Source organism: Dermochelys coriacea, chromosome 10 (assembly GCF_009764565.3).
Source record: "Dermochelys coriacea isolate rDerCor1 chromosome 10, rDerCor1.pri.v4, whole genome shotgun sequence".
NCBI lineage: Eukaryota > Metazoa > Chordata > Testudines > Dermochelyidae > Dermochelys > Dermochelys coriacea.
The window spans coordinates 59157295-59178766 of record NC_050077.1 but is presented as its reverse complement, the minus strand read 5'-3'; the positions used below and the strand labels follow the sequence as shown (position 1 = coordinate 59178766).

The following is a 21472-nucleotide window of genomic DNA, read 5'->3' as shown; positions in this document are numbered from 1 at the left end:
CAGTGGTACAGCATTGGGCTCTACTCTATTTTTCTTTACACAGACTTTCTATTGCTTGTGTGAGCAATTTGTGGCTGCACAGTGCAGTCAGAATGCTGCTGTAGTTAGTTTAACAGAACACACATCAATACTGAGATACACTGGGAAGTGTTGATTGTCCAGATGTATGTCCATGGGGAATTATTGCCTGTTACCTACTGAAGCAAGTAGAAATGAAGGCCTGAAATATTTAAAAACATTCCTGATTCCCAGGATTTGTCAATAACTGCGTCCTTTTCTCTTGTATTGCAAGTTAATTGCTAGTCCAATAAAGTATCAGGGGATAGCCGTGTTAGTCTGTATCCACAAAAACAACAAGGATTCCAGTGGCACCTTAAAGACTAACAGATTTATTTGGGCATAAGCTTTTGTGGGTAAAAAAACCCACTTCTTCCCCTTCCCCACCAAATGGTCCCTCTTTTCCTATCCTATTAGAGGTTCCCTATGTATAGTGGTCACCCTTAAAAATGTGTTTAAATAAATCACATTACCCCAGTATTTTCTGTTTAGTCTAGGTACTCTCAATTGTTAGGCATGGGAGGCTTAGATTTTTATTGCTTAGTGTCAGGAAACGTCAGTTTCACCGTACACACACAAACTGAAAAAAATATTTCCATTGATCATAATAAAAATTTACAGCTAGGTAGAGAAAGAAAATGCTGCTTGCAAACTTATTAGCATTTGAGTTAAGGATAGCTGTTGATATGTGAGGTTGACTATTTGTGTTTTACCAGTTAAAGTTTTAACTTATTGAATCTCAATATCTATTGTGAGAGTAAGTATTTATTGTCTGACCTCCTCCCTGGAATTTCCCACAACTGTGAAAATTTAAATTGATTAAAAAGTTTAAACATTGATATTGTCCATCAAAATTATTTTTTTTAAAAAATTGAATTCTACCAAGCCAAGTGATAGGAAATAGTGATGTAACCGTATCTATTTTATCTTATCAAATAGGCAATTTTTCGAACGATGAGCAATGCTCTGGGACATGAAAATATGTATGGAATTTAAGGGATTGTCCAATCGTTTGTGTGGGAGTTGTACATACCATAGAATGCAAATTCTACTGCTTGTGAAGTGCCTTGACATTCAAACTGCCCCTTTTGGCTTGAGAGACTAAAGGCCAGTGTAATATCAGTCCATAAGTGATCGTCGTGTTAATTTATTTGTATCTGTGACTCATTGGTGGGGAAAGTAAAGTCATCATCTTTTTTGTTTAAAACTTTATCCAAAACTCAAGCTGAGATGCAACAGTTTGCAAGGATGCCCCACTGCTTCAAATGATTTCAGCCCGTCACCGATAGCTAAACTTTATGAGCACAGAGGGCGAGGATGAACTTTGGCGGTGACCTGGATCCACAATTCACAGGGTTTTTTTTCCATACAGCTGCAATAATATTCCAAAAAAACATAATTGGCCATTTACTTCATTCACTTTTGCAAATGAAAATAAAGCTACTGTGAGAGCAGCCCCTTCACTAATGTAATGCTTTTTTCCCCCCGGCTCCATCAACAACAAAAAACTCTCGCAGGCTGCAAAATCTTTCTCGAAACCTTTTTAATGGAAAACTTCATAGAAAATATTTCATATCCTTTTACTTTTTTTAATAACATAACTATATACATGATAAACTGTAACAAAGACTGGTAGGGATTGGAAAAAATGTTTTGTTGACTACATGCATATGGTACATTGTTCAAAAAAAGATTTTCACAAACTCATGTACATTAATTGTAGCAACAGTGACAAAAGCTGGGGGGAAAATGTCAGCTGTATATTATTTACCTGAATTTAATTGAAATAACACGGAGACATACAAAACACACAAATAATACAGAAGAATACACAATATAAATGCTTATTGCTAGCACAGGTTTCTTTTCTTTTTTTTTTTGTTTTGTTTTTAAGTAAATAGCAGAAAAGAAATAAAACCTCCCTTCTCACATTTTATACTGCAGTTAAAAAGATAACTAATTTGTTATTTGCTGTATGTTTATTTTACTCTGGTATACACTACAGTAGGAGTGCATGACATTCACATGTAACAACTCAGGAATACTGGGTTTCAGCTCTGTTTGTGAATGTACTGTCACTTGTGAATAACAGCATGTTACATAGTACTTAAAAACACATACAGGAAATGGCATGAGTTATAAATACAAAATGCTTTTGGGGCTCAATGCCGGAAGGTGCTGGGCACTTGGGTCCTGATGCACCAAAGCATTTAAGGACAGGCTTAACTTCACGCACAGGAGTATCCCTCTGAAATCAATTCGTAAAAATTAAACAAGTGCCTAAATGATTTGCTGGATTGGGCCCAGAGCGCTCAGCACCTTGGCCTATGGTTAGAAAACAGACTGTTAAACACATGAGGCTATAATTCTGTTCTTACCCTCCACATAATGTAGCTACAGTAGGATATTTACTGTACTTTTAAATAAATGTTGTTATAAAACACCCCTCCTCCCCCCAACTGGCGCTTGAGTGTTATTCTGCAGCTGGAAAGAAGAAAAAGACAAAAGACTCGTGAGTTTATGTTCAGTTTGTTAACTGGGAATTAGGAGGGATTCCGGAACCATCGGGTGTAGCAGTGTACTGTAAACGTCTCACTTTTACATGGGCCTGCTCTTATTCTGGTGCTGTGTCAAAACAAAAGTGGAATCAATGAAAAGTCCAATCGCAGCAATTAAGCTCTTCTGGGGCTCACCAGCAGGGTGAGGACGACAAGCCATCTTTTTGTAAAATCAAGCTTGTTGGGTGGGTTTTTCCAACTCTAATGAAAACATCACAATTTCCCAACGTTCCAAACTTGAAACATCTGCTATAATCACAAGTAGCTTGCTGGCCAAGGAGCCTGCAGTGTCAGTCTATGCAGATATTTCATGGCGGGGGGGGGGGGGAGGAGGGAGGGACGCTCAGCAAATAATGAAAGCTGAAATAGTTCTGTAAAGCCTTTGGGATCTCCTTCCCAGCCAGCCATGCACTTGTGGGAGGATGGTAAAACCTTTTAAAAATCTTATTATAGGTACCAACTCACTTATAAGACATAAAATAACTGTTAAGATGCACTATGAATATCAGACCATCTCTGTGTGTTCATGGAAACCAAACCTCAATTCTAACTAGAATATTTCCAAATTTAGTAATCCATGCAATAAATTAGTCCCCCCAGTCTAACCACTTCAAAACATTGTGCTGATTGCAAAGTTGCCAGTGTACCATATTGGCTGGCTCCAATTCAAAACAGTTCACTTTTGGTTATTAAAGAATATCAGTGATACTTGGTCAGTTGTGTATGGCTAAAACGGTGTCCTCCAAATGAGATCTGTCGCAAAGCACCGTATAAGAATATCAGCCCAATCCAGCCTTGTTTGAGAAGATGATTTTAAAACAACCTACCTTTTTTGCATATGTATGCGAAGGATTGCTGTGTGTGTAACTAATAGATGTATAGTGGTGCAGTTATTAAATAGTATCCAATTGCAATTTTAACTCTTGCTGCATGGTTTGGTTTAAAAATAAGGGTGGGGTGGGGGGAGTTCCCAGTGGAGCGCTATGAAATAATGCAGAGTCAGTTTGCATTTTGTATGCAATTATGTGCCTGGTATATATGTTGTAACTTAATATCTTAAATATACACTGCGTAACAACACTTTTTATTCCTGAGTGCTGGTCCCATAAGGAATATTGAGGGTGGCATCACATGTTGTTCTGCACAACATGCACCTTCATCTTCTTAGGAATTCTTTTGAGGAATCTTTATTGTCACAGTTTTAACTTCGGAATATTCTCTCAAGCCACATTCACCCCTAGAAAACAAATTGCAGCCTATCAACTCTTGTCAATTCATTAGTTCCTTATCCAGCCATAATACATAGCAGAAGGTTATTTAATGAAGTCATGATATAACCTGAACACCAAAGCACAGTTGCATCACTATATTGTGTATTTAACACTGGATTAAAGTTCATTTTATCTTTCTAAAACCATTGACTGTCAAGTCCCAGTTTGGGACAGGAGGAGTATGGATGGCTCCAGGGTTTGGTAACGAGGTGTGGAGCCGCTATAAATCCTGTCCAGGATAGTAGTGACTAGAAGCACTCACTGTCCATTGATGGAGCCATGCAAAACTAATTGATGGTCTCCATCCCTTCCATGTCCTGGAGGAAAAATAGCCACGTGCCAAGAATGAACAGCACAACTTGCACCTGTGTTAACACTCTACAAAGAGAAGCCAAGGACTGAATGGCAGGAAAACAGAACTACTCATATCCCTAAACTAAAGCTGTGCTCAGCCCTGACCAGCCTGTCTTCTATCCCTGCTGGTTCCCGTCAGTGAGTGGAGAGGGTAGATAGCAGCAGTTACAGAGGCTGTGACTGAGGAAATACCTAGCAGCAGAGACTTAGGGCATTGGCACATACTCCACTGCAGAGTTCAACCTACCCAGACTTCCAATAGCCAGAAACCCTTTTAGCCCTGGCACTGTGCCACTTAAGTGAGCCTATAAGCTCTGAAAGGTTAGTTATTCTTATCCACCTGGGACTGGATACTGCTGGATACATCAACTACTTGGGAAATATGGAGTGTGGTGGAAATATGGAATATGGAAATATGGTGTGTCTTGGTTACTGAATAGATTTTTCTGTAACCGGCTCTGACCCAGCTCCTCTCTTGGGCAATTCTGCTAAGTCTCTGGCGTGCATACTGCATGACTCTAATCCTTTTCTCCCTCAGGAACAGCTCGTTTCCTTTTCTCTCCATACATTTGGGGTGACTGAGAAGTCATTATTTGGTATTGGCATTGCAGTCATGCCTATAGGGTCTAATCAGGAATTGAGGCCCTTTTGTTGAGACAAAAAATAGGCTCTGCCCCTGAGAGTTTACAATCTAAGTATATGAGTTGAGCATCTTTTCGGCCTGGCTTCGTACTAGGAGGCTCACACAGATGCCACAGGCGTAGGGTCATGTCTCCCTGCAAGAGGCTGCACTGAGTTTAGTTTCCTTATTTGTAAGAATAAAACCTAAAGAATTCCTGTAACTGCACTTCATGTGAGTTTGTTTGGCATTTGGAGCTTCCCTTCTTCCTCATGCAACAGTGCAGAATGTAATCCTAAATTGCACCATTAAGAAAATTCCAGGGGGACTCTCCTGAACCCCCCTTTTAGTAAATGTTGCTTTCAAAACAGGGAGGGGGTTATTATTCGGAGGCTGTCCACTATAAAACCCCTGGGTATGCTCCTGATGTTGCATAGCCTGTTCTGAATTTACTTCCAAAGTGTACATTTTTACACACAAATGTTTCCCCGGGGGTAGACTCTTCTGACCTCCCTTTGGAGTGTTAATTCATTTGTGCAGAGATGTTGATATTTATCAGGTCATTCCACCCCACCTGCAGTTTTGAAACCCTTCCAACGTGCCTGTTGTCACAGTAAAGTTTACACTTGACTTAGCCAGTTGATATTTAACTTGGTCAGACTGATGTTTCAGTCAGCATTGTATGAATTAGTAGAAACTAAGTACAAGAAGGGAAATGAACTAATGAGAATTCTTCACAATTAAGTCTCACATTCAATTGGACAAACCCCCACAACTTGCAACAGAGAGTCCCCAGATTTGTCTTCCGCAAAATGACCAAACCATTTATCAAACTTAGCTGAGCCACAGAGCCGTTCCCCAATGGCTCAGTAGAGGCTGTCACAGAGAGCTGAAGAACTAATGCTAATAAGTTACTCTGTGTGAAAATTTCTGCTTGATTCAGAAAGGCTGAAACTTGGCTCCAAACACCCCTTAGACACATTTTGGAGTCAATAGTTAACCCAGCCAATGTAAAAAGAAAAGGAGTACTTGTGGCACCTTAGAGACTAACAAATTTATTAGAGCATAAGCTTTCGTGAGCTACAGCTCACTTCATCGGATGCATTGTTCATCTAATGCATCCGATGAAGTGAGCTGTAGCTCACGAAAGCTTATGCTCTAATAAATTTGTTAGTCTCTAAGGTGCCACAATTACTGCTTTTCTTTTTGCGAATACAGACTAACACGGCTGCTACTCTGAAACTAGAGCTACTGGGTAGTTGATGCCCCTTTATAAGCTTATCATGATTGTCCCTACCTCTAATATAGCCATACAGAAGAGTACAGAGCAGGAAGAAAGCCCCAGTGCATGGCCATATGCAGGCCTAACCAGATCATAGTTCTAGGAGCAAGGAGAGAGCTGATGTTGCAATGCTTGCAGAGGGAAAATGGAAGAGTCAATGGGCAGGGAGTGGTCAGAGCCATCATTCCATTCCCCTCTGTCAGCTGGTCAGGTTTGAGGGGAGAAGTAAGCTGCACTCCAAAAATGCGTGAAATAATGTATGCTCCCTCTCTCCCTCCCCCCAGGAACAAGAGACGACCAGGGAAGGAACAGTGCCTTGACTTAACTTAAGTCAAGTTAAGTGCCTTGACTTAACTAGGGATATTCCTTCTTGGCTCCTTCTGAGCAGTGCAGCTAGGCATTGCCCCCTACGCAGGACCAAGTTGAAAACCTCAATCTTCTAGATCTTACGGATTAACTCAATGATAAACAATGAACTTCCTTTGGGAAAGTTTGGACTGAAATCAGAAAGTCTTTCTTTGAGTCATTTTTAATTTAATATGGCCATACTAAATATGATGGGCCTGATTCTCATTTACAAGAAGTCACCTTCACAGCACTGTGGCAGTGTAAAGGGGCCTTAATGGGAATGTAACTGTAACTTAAGACCACTTTAAGGCCTTTTTACACTTCCAGAGCATTGTAAAGGGGCAGTCTTAGTAGACAATACACCTGAATCTCATATGTATATAAGGTCTGGTTCCTCACAGCTTTTTACTTTGTGTCATCAGGTACACCTGTACAAAGTGAGTGTAAAACTGGTGTAGTAGACCTTAAGTATTGATTTTCACGCTTTCCTACCTATGAAAAAATAGCAGAAAAATCTAGGAAATGAAATGCAAAACCCAAATCAAACCTTGCTAATGCAACATTAAGGTGGCACGGTTATTACCTGACTCTAATATAATGTTAACTCAGTTGTGATGCACACATTATATGGTCTGTTTTTCTAGTCTATGGTTTTCTAGTCCTATTTTTCTAATTAAATGTGTAGCTTACTACTGTTTATGCAGTAAAATATGTCCCATCAAACATATGAATGCACAACATAGCAAATTAACATTGTTAGAACATTCACTGTTTTCATTCTCTGACTTTGTGATTTTAACAGAAACCTTGACATTGCAGTAAAATGTGTGTGTGTGTGTACACACAATGGACCCTGGTCAAAGGGATTCTTAAATGCCTAGAATGATAACTCACAGCAGAGTTAACAACAGGTGTCTTTTCATGGGGGAGACAAATATTATATCAGACCTTAACATTATTTTCTGTGGGAAATATTTTCAAAGGCACAAATGGGAATCAAGTTGGCTTAACTATTCAGAGCTTTGAAAATTTTCACACCCTGTGTGATGTAATTAAGCCAACCTAAGGGGGGTTGAGAGGTGAGATTTATTATGGTGATGGAAGAACCCCTGTCTACACTTCAGTGCTTCTGTGGCCCAGCTGCAACATTTCCAATGTAGACATAGATATCCTGAGAACAGTATGACTGACTCATGAATGAGTTCTGCTAAGTGGTTCTTAACAAGGGAAGATATATCTGTGTGCATGGAACCCATTTTATGGATCAGGATCTACTTCACCAGATTTAGTTTGAAAGAGTTTGACCTTATTTTGATTTTACTGCTGAATGAGTAGTCAGCCAAAAGCTATTTTCAGGGGTTAAATGGGATTTAAGTGGTTCATGTGCCCTCTGCATGGGAATTTGCCTGTTATGCATATATATTAACAAATACATAATCAAATGTGCTGCATACACAATTGATAAAATATCTTGCTATTTCCATGAGTGTTTAATATTGGTAGGACGTTAAACTAGGTATGGAAGGAAGAGGATTAAGAGTGGGATTCCATTCCAAGAGATCTGCCATTTACTTTCAACTGGAATAGGAAAGAAGACAGATATTCCATAACAGAAGGGGAATATTTTTTTAGGAAGTGTTAATAGAGTCGCCTTAGTGTAGACCTGATTTCATTTAACCTTGTTAAATCTGGAAGAGATAAATAGCACTTTAATTACATGCAGGTGGTCCAGTATTGGGAACTGTGGCAAACAACAGTGAAGACGGAAAAAAAGAATACAAAGAGTTGCAGCTAGCGAGGCAAGCAATATGGCAGAAGAACGACAATATAGGAATCTTCCCAGAAAATTGTCAGTTAATATGTCCAAAGAAAAATCTCCTGGATCAGGGAGATATTTGGAAACTTCTATTCTTTTTAATAATGAGAAGGAAGACAGTCCCCCTAAGTCACCTTGCTGTTCCAAAATCTCCAAGGGAAAAATACTAGTGCCATACAAGCCAAATGTATATACAACCAAGACACGAGTATCCCTGTCTTCTCATACCACGCTCATCAGTGTGGTACATGAGTATCTCTATCGTTTTCATTCTAAAAATTCACTAATATTTCCTTACCTGTATATCTGAGCAAAGTTTAGAAGGCAATTATAAGATACTTACATTTCTCTCCCATTGCCAGACATTTTGAACCCTCCAAAAGGACTCTGGGCATTTAAGGCATTGTAACAATTTATCCTGTCAAAAGAAAAGGAGCTAATCTGGGTGCATTGTCAGTTATGTATTTGGGAATCCAGTTGAGAGGACTAAACTCATAGAAATAAGGATACTAGCCAACTATTTGTAGTAACTAAGTAATTTCAAACATATTAAAAGAAACATAAGCAGTTTTTCTTTTAAGAGCATAATCCTACTCCCAATGCAGACAATGACATAATTCCAGTTGTCTTCAAAAGGGAACAGGGTCAGCCCCTTGGATGCTGACGGAAAAAGTTAAGTAGCTTGAATTCAGCTTCAGTAACGAACTGTTAATTTGTTAACAAACCTCGATGCCATCTTGTAACACTTTGCTATTAGATTTGAAATTGTCTTTTTCCACCTGATTTCCTCTGGGCTCTTTAGTTTATCCAGTCCTGACATATCAAATTACATGCTTTTGTTAACCCTCAGAAATGGAGTTTATCAGTCCCTAAGGATTAAGGACAATGGGTGCCTGTTGTTTTCTTGATGCATGTACTTTAACATCAGCAACTGCATTATTATTGGTGCATTCATCAGAAAAATCTAACAGAGTTCCCCCATTCTGAAAACAACACGGGACCTTATTATTATTATTTTATTAGGATGTTGATTATTATTTCCTATTATTTGTTTTCAGCAGTTCCTACCAGCATGCCAGTGGCTGAGTTTACAATCTAAAGAAGATGGGGGAAGGGGCACAATATACAAGTAAAGTGGGCGGGATGATGACAAAATACTTTTACCTCTACAGTTAGTAGATATCTAGACTGGGCCTGGGAAAGGGTGGAAAACTAGGGTGGAACAATGGTGAGTCAAACCCCTTATCTCCAACAGCAGGAATGCATGGTGATTGCTGCCTTACCAGACTGTCCCAGCTTGCATTGCTGATGAGACTGTCAGGGCCTTGTTTATGTCATTTGTAAAGACAGCAGCTACGAGTCCAAAATCTGAATTGTTGGCTCTCTCTATAACTTCATCCATGGTTTTAAATCTCAGTATTTCTTGAACAGGCCCAAAGATCTGCAACAGAGATTAACGGTTAATTTGTAAAACAGCCTTGGGATAAAAATCCCCATTTTTTTCCAGCTGTCTCCCTTTTCCTGTTTTACTCTTTACCAATTACAAAAGGAATATTTATTAGCGGCACCAGCTCCCTGCAAAACTGTCTGAGCTTTCCCAAAGCAGAGCCCTAGGAAGAAAAGCCACTCAATGAATCCCATCCACTTCCTTTTCTCAGCTCTGGAAGTTGGCGAGACAGATTCTTTACCCAAACAGATGCTGAGAGCTTCTCTACCCCTAAAGGGTATTGAGATGCACACCATTTTCCAGCAAGACCCATATTCCATTTACAGCAGTAAATTCCAACTCTAAAACTTTTATCTCCTAAAATGAATAAAATAAATTAAATCCTGTTTAGACAGAAATTTATGTTGATTATGCCCCCGAGAGGAAATTTGTGGATACCTCTTCCTTGGCAATCCGCATGTCATCTGTTACATTGGAAAACACTGTAGGTTCAATGAAGAAACCCTTTCTTCCTAGTCCTTTACCTCCACATTCGAGTTTTGCACCTTCTGTAATGCCACTTTGGATAAGTTCCAGGATCTTGTTATACTGTTTCTTATCAATCTTAAAGGTTGAAGAAGCTGTGTTAGTTCTACTGCTTGATAGTACTCTTGACTACAAACCAGAATGAGTCTGAGAGCATGTTCACAAACACTCACTTTGGCTCAAACTTGAGAGGTACTAAATACCTGCCACTACCTGTTGACTTCCCCATCTCAAAGAATAGTGTAACCCACATTAACCCTGTATGGTCTTTGTCCTGCTATAGTGGCTGGCCCACATATAGCGGCTAATGAGTCTGCTACTGCCTTCCATCTAATGAAGCTGAGACTTTTGTTCAGTCGGTAGTCAGGTCATGCCTTTAGGTCCTGATGCCTTACAAATGTCCCAATCAGGGGGTTTAGTTACAATTAGGTATTTTAGTATTTTTTAGTGCAAATTAGTATTTTTCCAAATCTACCTAATTTTGTTCAAAACTCACCCCTTTTGGAGATCAACGATCACAATTATGGCATTATGAACTTTTTAAAGGATGACAGCCTAGAGCAGAGACTTCTGGGAGTCTGCCTCTCCATTGCATGTGCTCATTGCACAGCTTGGAGGTGCACAGTGTAGATTTAAGGACAGAATCTACCTTTAATTATATGAAGCAAACTTTGTAGAATTTGCCAGTATGCTCAGATAACGCGAGAGTGACTTTTCATGAAGGGGGAGAGACCTACTTCTGCACTGCAGCAGATAAGGTTGGCCCCTTTGGAACTCTAATTTTTAAAATGCTTGTTATTTCAATCCCTGGGTACCACAACAAGGCATGCATTCATTAGCCACAAAACATGCTGTGGTTTGAATGAGAACCACAGTGCTAAACAGGCACCACCATATCTCTATGCAGCCGGCCCATGTGTCATGAAGAGCTGGCACATTATTCTTTACCTGGGGACCTTGTTCCGTAGTTGGGTCAAAAGGACTCCCCACTACTCTCCTCTTGGCACGTTCGACACTTCTTCTAACAAACTCCTCGTAGATCGATTCTTCCACGTAAATCCGTGAGCCTGCAGTGCAACATTGTCCTTGATTGAAGAAGACCCCCTGGTGAGCTTGTTCCACAGCACAGTCCACTACAAAACCAAGACAGCCACACATTGCTGTGAGAAGTAATTCACACACTGCTACGGTGCCAGCATCAGACATATTATTTAGTGTTGAGTTTTTATAACTTCATAGCAGAATTACAGGATTTGGTTAAAAAAAAATTTAAAAACACATTATTGTGGTATGGTCCTTACACGAGGATTCATTTTATGTAACAATCCCTGTGAAAACATGGTACACAATGTGTGTTTTAAGTTTAAGAGCTCAAATGCTGTAGACTATTAGGGCATGATTTTTGTCTCATTTACATGAGGTTTGACATTACTGAAATGCTGGTGATTTCAGTGGAGTTACTCCTGGACACCAATGGGAGGAAAATCAGGTACGGAGGGACAAAAATTCTACCCTTGGTTATTTGGGTGCAACAGATGCCTAGAACAGAATTTGTCCTTCATGGTATTTCATGTGCCTTTATAAAGATTAAAAATACCACCTTATTAAGCAGTAATGTCCAACAGGGTAGCCATTACCCCACTGTCAGTTGCAGCACTTTGGAGTTTGGAGTAGAATAAGATCAATTCGGGGATTTTAAAAACAACAACAATGCTTTATTTTCAGAACATTCTAGAAAACTCTGTCTAAGAAACATGTCAAACGTGTTTCCTTTTCACCATCATCTTGAAAAAGTAATTCAGCCTGTTTCCTGAAACTCATTCAAAATCTCTCAAGAAGAATCCACAAAGATTGAGAACAATAGCATTTAGAACTGGTTAACTGATTTCCTTTTTCTTTTCTTAACATACTTTTGCACTCCGAAGGGCTGTAACCATCCTCTTGTGGCTTTTCAAAGAAAGTATAGTTTCTATGGCTTTGCCACACTATCAGCAAACTTTCACACACGTTGTTCTGTAAACAGATTAAACAGTTCCTTTGTAACAGCCAGCAAAAACTCTTCAATGTTTAACTAGTGGCTTAGAATCTCAGGTTGGGTGCTAGTAGTATATTTGCAAGGAGGCCAAAACCTGCTATTGATCCTTTGTTTAGTATGATACACTGTGAACATAACTGTAATTTAAATTTAAATTTTTCTGTAGGACAAGCAGAATATAGGTTGGGGAAAGAAGCTCTTGAAACATTTATGGCATATGGGATCTGTAATAAGTGCTTGGAGGGAGAACAAGTTGTTGCCTGTCAATTGTCCGTGATAACTGAGCTTTGGGCAAGAACTGGACAACTGTTGAAGGGTGTTAATTGTAGAGATGGATTAATTAATATTTTGGCTGCTTGTTTCAGGTTACCTAAAATCACAAAGCTTTAGGCAGAACAATTTGTCCCAATCCAGTAGAATACTGTCAGGTTTTGTATACATGCCTAGTGGCACCTGCTTCAATTTAAGATGTGATTTCAGCCACGTTAGTTAAACTGGTTGTAAAAATCATGTGGACAATTTCAGTTTGAATCACTTATTTTAATTTAGCTTTTTATTAGAAATAGCTTTAAATAATTCAGAATAAACCTCTTAAGCCAAAATAAGGGTATCCATAAATGGGTTTGCACTGGTTGAGTTAAATCAGTGCAAGTCTGTGTGTAGCAAGACTTGAGGCCTTGTCTGCATGGGAACTTTTTTGGGGGTATAATCTAAGGTGTGAATTAAGGCAGATTTCAGAGTAGCAGCTGTGTTAGTCTGTATTCGCAAAAAGAAAAGGAGTACTTGTGGCACCTTAGAGACTAACAAATTTATTTGAGCATAAGCTTTTGTGAGCTACAGCTCACTTCATTGGATGCATTCAGTGGAAAATACAGTGGGGAGATTTATACTTAAGGCAGAGTTATAGTTACATGGTAAACCCTTTGTGTGGATGCCCTTATGCCACTATAGTTTATGTCACTTGGGAAGGTTTTTAACCTGATAAAAGCCACTCTTTTATCTGAATAAGTGTGTCCACACAGGAATTATACAAGGATAACTGTAGTTGTATCACTACTGTATATCAGTAGAACTGCTAACTTTTTCCCATACCAACCAGCTCTCGGTAGTTGAGAGCTCTTTGACTTTATCCTAATCTTGCAGAGCCTATCTGAAGGCTTTGAAAGTGGATGTAGGGTTGTATCCTTCTGTTGCTCTGCATGTGTTTAGTTAAAAACCCTAAATTTCTAGCCCCTGTGGTTGCAAAGGCTTTGTCTACACTACATACCTTTTAGCGACACGGCTGTGCCGCTATAGGTGTGCCGCTCAAAGACGTGCAGGGTAGCCACTGTTTGTCAGTGGGAAAGAACTCTCCCGCCGACAAAAAACTTCCACCCCAAGGAGTGGCGGTAGCTTTGTCATCAGGAGAGCGCTCCTGCAGATAAAGCGCTGTTCACACTATGCATAAGCATAAGCTTTCGTGAGCTATAGCTCACTTCATCGGATGCATTTAATGAGTGCAGTGTGTCTGAACAGCAGCCTGAAACAATAGCTCAAAGCAAGGTGTGAACTGACCCATTCATCGTAATAAGGTGTTAACTTCAAAACCTCCTGCTGAACAATTTAAATGTCAACACTTTAACTACTTAATTGCTGATCATTTTAGCAGAAACTTCCAGCTAATGTGCTTATCCCACAATCCTAAAATGCTGCCTGCAACTTCTAAGGTGCCAAAAATCCTAAGTATCTGGCCTGGTATGTGTGCACCAGAATGGGCAAGAGGGGCTGGATCACTTGATGATTGCCTGTTCTGTTCATTCCCTCTGGGGCACCTGGCACTGGTTACCGTCAGAAGAGAGGTGGAACTTTGGTCTGACCCAGTGTGGCCATTCTTATGTTCTAACTCTCAGCTGTACACACCTTACCTAGCTGCCAAACCTCCAGCTACCCTCTAAGGCTCTGACGAAGGCAGTTATGCTTTGTCAATGCACAATTCTGCAGCACATTGCAAATCTAGAAATTTAGGTGGAGTGTAAAATGTACAATCAAATCACATAGCAAAAGGAATACTGCACGGATTGTATTATCATTGTCAGATTTAAGGAGAATGCGTAAGTGCTGACTTACAATCAGCATCTGCAAAAATGATGTTGGGGCTCTTCCCTCCCAGCTCCAGAGTTACTCTCTTCAAATTACTCCTTCCAGCTGCTTCTTGGATCAGCTTCCCAACCTGAAAGGAAATGGAGAAACATTTTACACACAATGCAGTCATACAGTTAACTGCACTAGCAAGCTCTGGATATCAGTGGGACACAGCTATTAAATAATCCAGCAGGTTCTTCAAATCCACAGATTCACGTAATAAAGAGACAACTTCCCAGGCCTTTCCCAGAACTGGAGGGTGGCCAAGACATGGGACAAACCTGGCAATAGGCATGCCTCTTCAATAGCTGTGTTGAAATGGGTTTGGGTTCTTGTCACAGGGTTAATAGTCCCTGGGGATAGACTAAGCCTAGTGCCTCTGGAGCACAGCAGGTGAGTCCAATCCAACCAATTAAAGAGGTCTGGGCTACAACTGGGCCCATAAAGGGCTTCTAGTGGGCAGTTTGGATGGTGGCAGCGATGGGCAGGGGCAAAGAAGTTACGTGGAGTAGAGCTCACTTGAGTGCTGGGTCCCTAGAGCAAGGGGCCAGGTGGCTTGGGGCTGCTGCTCCAGGAGGGAGCAGAGTTGACTGAAACTGGGAAACTGCCAAGAGCACCAGGAACCCCTCGGGGTAAGAGGCGGGGGGTAGCCCTGAAGCCTAAGGCTAAGGAGTGAGTTAAAAGACTGTTTTTGTGTTCGGCTGTTGGCTTCTCTTAAGAAAATAGACCTCCTTGCAAGAGATCGGGCCTGGCAGCATACATTTTGGAGCTGGGGAAAAGCCGGGCTCAGTGATCGTTTTCTTCTAGTCTTTTTATTGCCAGGATCAATAGGAGAATTAAGCTGAAATCTGTGTAACTGGAATGACTTCTTACACAAGCCAGTTATTTTAATTATATATGGAGTAAGTGCAAAGGGTTTTCCATACCCTTAACAAGAGGTTTGGGCTGACCGCTTTCTGTTGCTACTGAAAAAAGGTCACTTATACTAGAATTTATGCATTAAGTTCTTCTTTAGTAATAAGCACCATCGTGCTTCTTTTATACAGTACAGCAGTTAGTAATACGATCACTTTAATTGTATTGTAATTTATTGCAATCCACTCCGAACACTGACATTTTCCAGATTGTTAGCCAAATAAGTTCTGAGGAATGTGTGTGTGTGTACATATATGTATATATATACACACACACACACACCCCCTCTCAAACATTCAATTTTTAGTCCCCAAAGAATTAAACTAATTTGAAGAGTGAAATTATAAACCAGAGAATATCACCTCATCTTAAAATTAGCTGCATTATATATATAGGATTAACAGCGTACAGTAGTTACAGAAGGATTGCAGAGGCAAAATACAGCGCACACATACCAGGCCAGATACTAAGCTGCATCACAGCTAGAACAGGTAATAAGGGTGGGAGTCAAAGGTGGTTTTGAGATCCCTTTGCACCTTCTCAATGCTAGGGGCCATTGGAGGCAAATGCAGCCCCTGGTGTAGTTTGGAGCAGCCCTAAGAGATGATTCTTCAGGTGAGGATCAACAAAGTTCAGCACCAGTCTGGCCACCCCCACCTTCTGCTAGCCATACCTATGACATGCCACCTATGCCAGTGTCAGAAGGGATGTGTAGCATGGAGCCGGAGCTGGTAACACCTGCTCTATGTTCCCTAGAGATTCCCCTGTGCTGGGGAAATCCCCAATGACCAGTTTAATTAGATTTCTGCTTGGTTTCCATTGTATGAACTGTATTATTATGCCCATTTTGTAGGTTTGGGAAACAGGGAGAGTAAGGCCCTGATATAGTAAAACATGAGTATGGGGTTCAGTGCTTTGCTGAAAAGGGATGGACTTAAGCATGTTCTTAAGTGCTTTGTTGAATCAGGGCCTAAGGCTCAGATCCTCAAAGGTATTTAGGCAACTAAAGAGTTAGATGCCTAAAAGCCTATGAGAATCTGGGTCTAAATTACATGCCCAAGATCACACCGCAAGTCAGTAGCTGGCTGACACACGTATACATGCATTTTGATTCCCAATCCTTCTCTCTAGCCATTAGAAATCAGTCTTTCCTTGTGCAAAAATCCCATCGGCAGCTGAACTTTCATCTACACTTTGACTGTGCTGCAGGACCTAGCTGTTGATATTTCTCAATATTAATCTTCTATACACAGGGCCAGGTGACTGTGACTGCCAGCATTAAGGGGTTAATGGGAGAGAAGCTGACCTACAGAATTAAAGTCACTCTGCTGGAGAAAGTTAAGTCAGCACTGGAGTAATCATAAAGCAAATGAAATAGAACCCAGGGCCCCCACCAAAAAAACAAAGAAAAAAGCCCAGAGGATAATTAGGGAATTGTCAACCATTCCATGTAACTCAGTGATTAACTGTGTATCTGGCAATACCACTATCAAGTTTGAATGTGGATTTTTTAAAAATAAATTAACTTCATCATCTTTTCTTTACCTCTATATTGATGAAACGGAGTGCTGACATTATCATGAAATTCCTTACATATCCCCTTAATTGGAGCTGATTTTACCACTATGTTTAACTGACAGCCCAGGCCACACTGAATATGTTTAACACATCCCTTAGAAATTCCAACATCTCCCAAACAGTTATGAAATGTACGTTTGAAAATCAGCTAGAGCCTGGCCATTATAGTCAGTGCTCTAGCCAATGGCACTCTGCAGCCTTATGGCTTCAGCCTCCCTCTTCGAAAGACCAATAATTAACCAGTTCCACCCCAAAATCACAATACAAACAGAAAGCAGAACATGTTAAGGAGGACAAAATTTATCTTTCCTGCCACCCCACCATTTCCACTTCAATGTCACAAGATGTGTGACCAAGTTAAAAAAAAGATTGAAACGCCTGGCAAAACACGTGGTTGCCAACAGGGCCGGATTTACACCTTACGTGCCCCTAGGCACAGCATCTTCAGCACTCCTCCCTCCCCTGCCCCCACCTACAGCTGACCTTAGTGTGTGCTGTAAAAATGAAATTTTTAACCCTCTTTTAACTTTAAGGAACCCCGAGAATGCCGGTGCCCCTCGGCACGGGCCTATTGTGCCTAATTGGAAATCTGGCCTTGGTTGCCAAATGTTATAGGACCAAAGGGGCTGGAGACCATGGTCCTAATTTGGAAATGTGTTGTCTTTAATATACAGAGGTTGTCAACGTTGCAAGAATAAGCTTAACAGAGAGTCTTACTTCAGCCTTAACACTGGGAATAAAAGCACATTTATGGGTGGTAGGGCACAAAGCAGCTTACTATGGGGCATGCTCCCGAGTAAGCACTGGCATTTTGTTCAGTCAGTACAGGGCTCTGTGCACTCATGGCATGAGGGGAGCCTTAAGGAGAGTACTGAGGCTGTGATTATTTATTGAGAAAAGGAGCCTTTTTCATTTCTCTCTTCATCCACAGCGAGAGTTACCAAGGGATAAGTGATAGCGTTTCAGTCCCTGTAGTCTTTTAGTTCCTGCTCCCTGTGGTGTCTCTTAGCTCTATCTGTGAACTTCCAACAGGCAATGCAGCGTAGCGAGGGAACTTTGGAAACGAGGACTCCCCCACAGATAATGGAGCTGAGCTGATTAATCAGCAGGAATGTTGGCACAGAAAACCTCAACTCCCCATCCTTGTTTTGAATAGGCTGCAAGATAGATATCAGGAGTATCCCTGGATAAGTTGTGAAGTACCATAACCCTGTAAACTGCATGGAGGGTGTGGGTAGATGTAATTTGGCTCATCTCAAAGAAAACAATCTGTTATGTGGGGTGAGGGGTGGTGGTGGTTGGTTGGTTGGAGGGGGAGGGGAACAGGACACCCAGCTGTACAGGACACCTCTGTTCAAAACAGCTACTTGAATCGCAGTCCCTAAAAGTGTTCAATTATTAAACTGATGGCTGTTTTCTTTGTATTAATTCAATAATTGACAGGAGCACTCAATAGTTTGCTTTGTTTTTTGTTTTTGAATGATCAATCTTCCTTATCAGAAGAGACTCATCTAGTCACATATTAAATAGGAGTGTGCAAACCAGTTTGGGATGAGACCCAAAACTTTACCCAAATTCTTTTAGAGGGTTGGGTTTCGGCTAAGCTGTTGCACCCATTAACTTTTATTTTCATGTGCCTCTGTGCTTTCTGATTCCAGACAGAAGTGGAAGTGCCAAAATCATACAAGAGAAGCTGTAATTTCTAATCTTACCAAAGCCCTGGAAATCTCAAAACCTCTTTCCCCCACCACAGAAACCAAAACAAAGCCCTAGTCCTGTGAGGTTTCCACTCCAGTCCTGAATAGTGCATTTGAATGTTCAGGTACTTCTCTGACCTGAAGCTCCCAATGTTTTGAGGCTGTTTAGTGGTATAAGAATCAAATAAGCACTACCTAATCCTTGGATTCACACAGCTGGGTCAGTTTAGCCCGTTAAACTTCTGAGGTAAAAGAATTCAGTGGGATTTTTCGACAAAACCTTTAAAGCTGAGATGTTGCTTGCTTTGTGTGAACTTTGATTCCAGATTGTCTCCAGAGCACTCATTATAACCCTATTTGACCACATGAGGTACTCTGCTTCTAAAGTGACCTTGGGGACTGTCCCCAGGCCAGCAAAGATTAGTGAACTTCACAATCCTGAAGTGAACAAGAGTAGCTTTTGGTATGTAGCCTTTTCCTGGAGGAAGGACAATTTCCTAGCTCTCTACCAAATGCAATAAGGAAAGAAAAAAGAATGGTTTTATTTCAGGTATCCTAGTTATTCAGGAAGCAAAAGTTGCCCAGCAGAATGAGTGACAAAACTTATCAAGAGGGCTTAAGCTGAAATTATGAATGAGTTATAATATATCCTTCTCAAAGCCTCCTGTATTGGGCATTTCAGTAGTAGATTAACTGACAGACTTTTGGAAATGGAACACACAGCCTTTAAGAATTTTATTGTTAGTGGAAGAAAAACCAGGACGTAATCCTTCAAGAAGATCCAAAAACAAGGAAAGATTTTATGATAGAAGAGAGCTGCCACAACTCATTACTCATGCAGTAGGTAGACATGCTGTCTATATCATGCAACATGACATTCATCTCACTTAGGAAATGAAAGGAGAATCCTGCTGAGTAAATTAGAATAAATGGTAATACAGCTGTTAGCTACAAACATTTGTTTGGCATGAATCAATCTTGACTCTCCTGTAGCTTGCTTTGATGGTCTCGCTAGTCTCTTGTTGACTAATGATGAGATCATGGTTTGTTAATCTAACTGCATAAAGAAAACACTCTGCCAAGCAAAATGCAGACCGCTTTGTTGGGTTTTATTGAAGTTGTTTATGGACCTTGTGTTTACATAGGCATCCAAACCCATTTATTGAATATTTATTTGATTTATGCACATAACTGCATGAACATGGAACTGAATCATATCTTTAATCTGAGTTACTCTGTCTGCTTTTTAATGGGATTTAGCTTGAACAACATGGAAACCAGCCACCTAAAATACATTTCTTGTTGGCCAGCGCTTCAAATGTTTAGCATGTTATCTGTGATTCCTATCATCTTGAGAGCATGTAAAAACTGGATGGAGTTGCAAACCAGTTCAGATTTGGAGGAAACACATTTGTTTTTGAACAGAAGTTATTGATACACTTTAAGCATTTGCTGAGCAAACTGCTGGGTAATATGTAGCAACATGCAAATTTATATTAAAACCTTCCCCTTGTCAATACATTTTTAATCTATATTGTCTTATTTTCATCCATTGTATTGACTATATACTTACCAACTACAGTACTATATGTTTTGCTTGAGTCATTAGATATTATTATTAGTCCTATATGTCCTTACAAGAACTCATGCTTTGTATACACATAGACATTGGATTAATTGTGTTAGTATCTTATGATGATAACACTATTACTAGTTTAGTAAATGTAACATAAAAGGCCTGATTCTCAACCTGGCCTCAACTCCCTCCATTTTTGAACGAACAGTGTGTTATGGTTGTAAATATGAAGTTAATATTTTAGTGCATTCAATAATGCCTCCCTCTCAGGACTGTGAAGTACAGGCTGGGACTAGCTGGTTAGAATAGGCAATATAAGCTTTGTTGAGTGTATTGTTGAGTGTAGATAGAAGACCAGAGAGAACTAGATAGTCCTATGTGTCCAGTGATCTCATGGACTGTTGCCAAATGCTTATGACTATATCATGAGTCTCTTGGTTTGGGTTTTTTTTTTTTTTTGGTTTTTTTTTTAAAGGCCCAGGACCTTGAGCCACGGGATTAGGTGAGAATCATAGCTTTCCTTTTTTTTAAATGAAATAAGTTTCGAGTCCTCCTGGCTGTAGAGAAAAACTTGAAAACATGACCCCCTGAAGGCTCAAACCCACAAAGCTACATAAAAAGAATCCCAAATGTATCTAATGTGTTTAAGCCAATCACGATTTTTTTTTAATTTAGGGTAAGCGAATAAGAAGCTGCTGCCTCTGCAAATCATGTGCAAAGTTTGAACACTGTGTGCTTCAGATATTTATTGGCTTTTACAAACATTTTAAAATCAGGTGGTGGTTTAAAACATGGACAATGCTATTTTTACAATGTTCCACTTACTGGCCTCGTCCATGGTAACTTAGCTGGCTGTCCAAGTACTGCATGCAAAACACTTACACAGGCATTTTTGGTGGCTGCAGAATTTGGCTGGCAACTACAATAACGGCTTTTCTGCCTTTCTGAGCCCTTTCCCCCTCACTATTTAGAGAACCTGTCTTTAAAGAATGAAAAGATCTTAGGAAGAGGAAGAACTACCGCTTGAGATATGTGTAAATTGCTGCCCCCTCACAAGAATTTATGTTGTTGTAAACAATGGCTGCAGCCATTCGTTTTACTACAGGGAAAGAGAAAATAATGGCTCAATTAATATATGACCTCATTCCATACAGTGAAAAAAATGTTTAAGGTGCTTTTGGAGCAGTCTTCAGTTCTCACTTCTGTCCACCGTTAATATTGCATTATCTAGTGTTGACAACCTACAGAGATCTGTAAAGTGATAAAAATGAAG

The 21472-nt window shown here is 40.2% G+C and overlaps 1 protein-coding gene across 3 annotated transcripts in view; it reads right to left on the bottom strand.

Moving 5' to 3' along the window:
• Positions 1-3027: 3027 nt before the first annotated feature.
• The window catches only part of ALDH1A2 (aldehyde dehydrogenase 1 family member A2), a 67878-nt gene continuing 49433 nt past the window's right edge, over positions 3028-21472 (bottom strand). For all 3 annotated transcript variants that reach the window (XM_043493603.1, XM_043493605.1, XM_038419035.2), the window contains exons 8-13: positions 14419-14521; positions 11226-11410; positions 10191-10355; positions 9589-9746; positions 8649-8723; positions 3028-3852 (exon numbers count right to left, since the gene is read on the bottom strand). In XM_043493603.1, the coding sequence (XP_043349538.1) occupies positions 3780-3852; positions 8649-8723; positions 9589-9746; positions 10191-10355; positions 11226-11410; positions 14419-14521 (759 nt within the window). In that variant the 3' untranslated portion in view covers positions 3028-3779. The remainder of the gene's footprint in view (positions 3853-8648; positions 8724-9588; positions 9747-10190; positions 10356-11225; positions 11411-14418; positions 14522-21472) is intronic.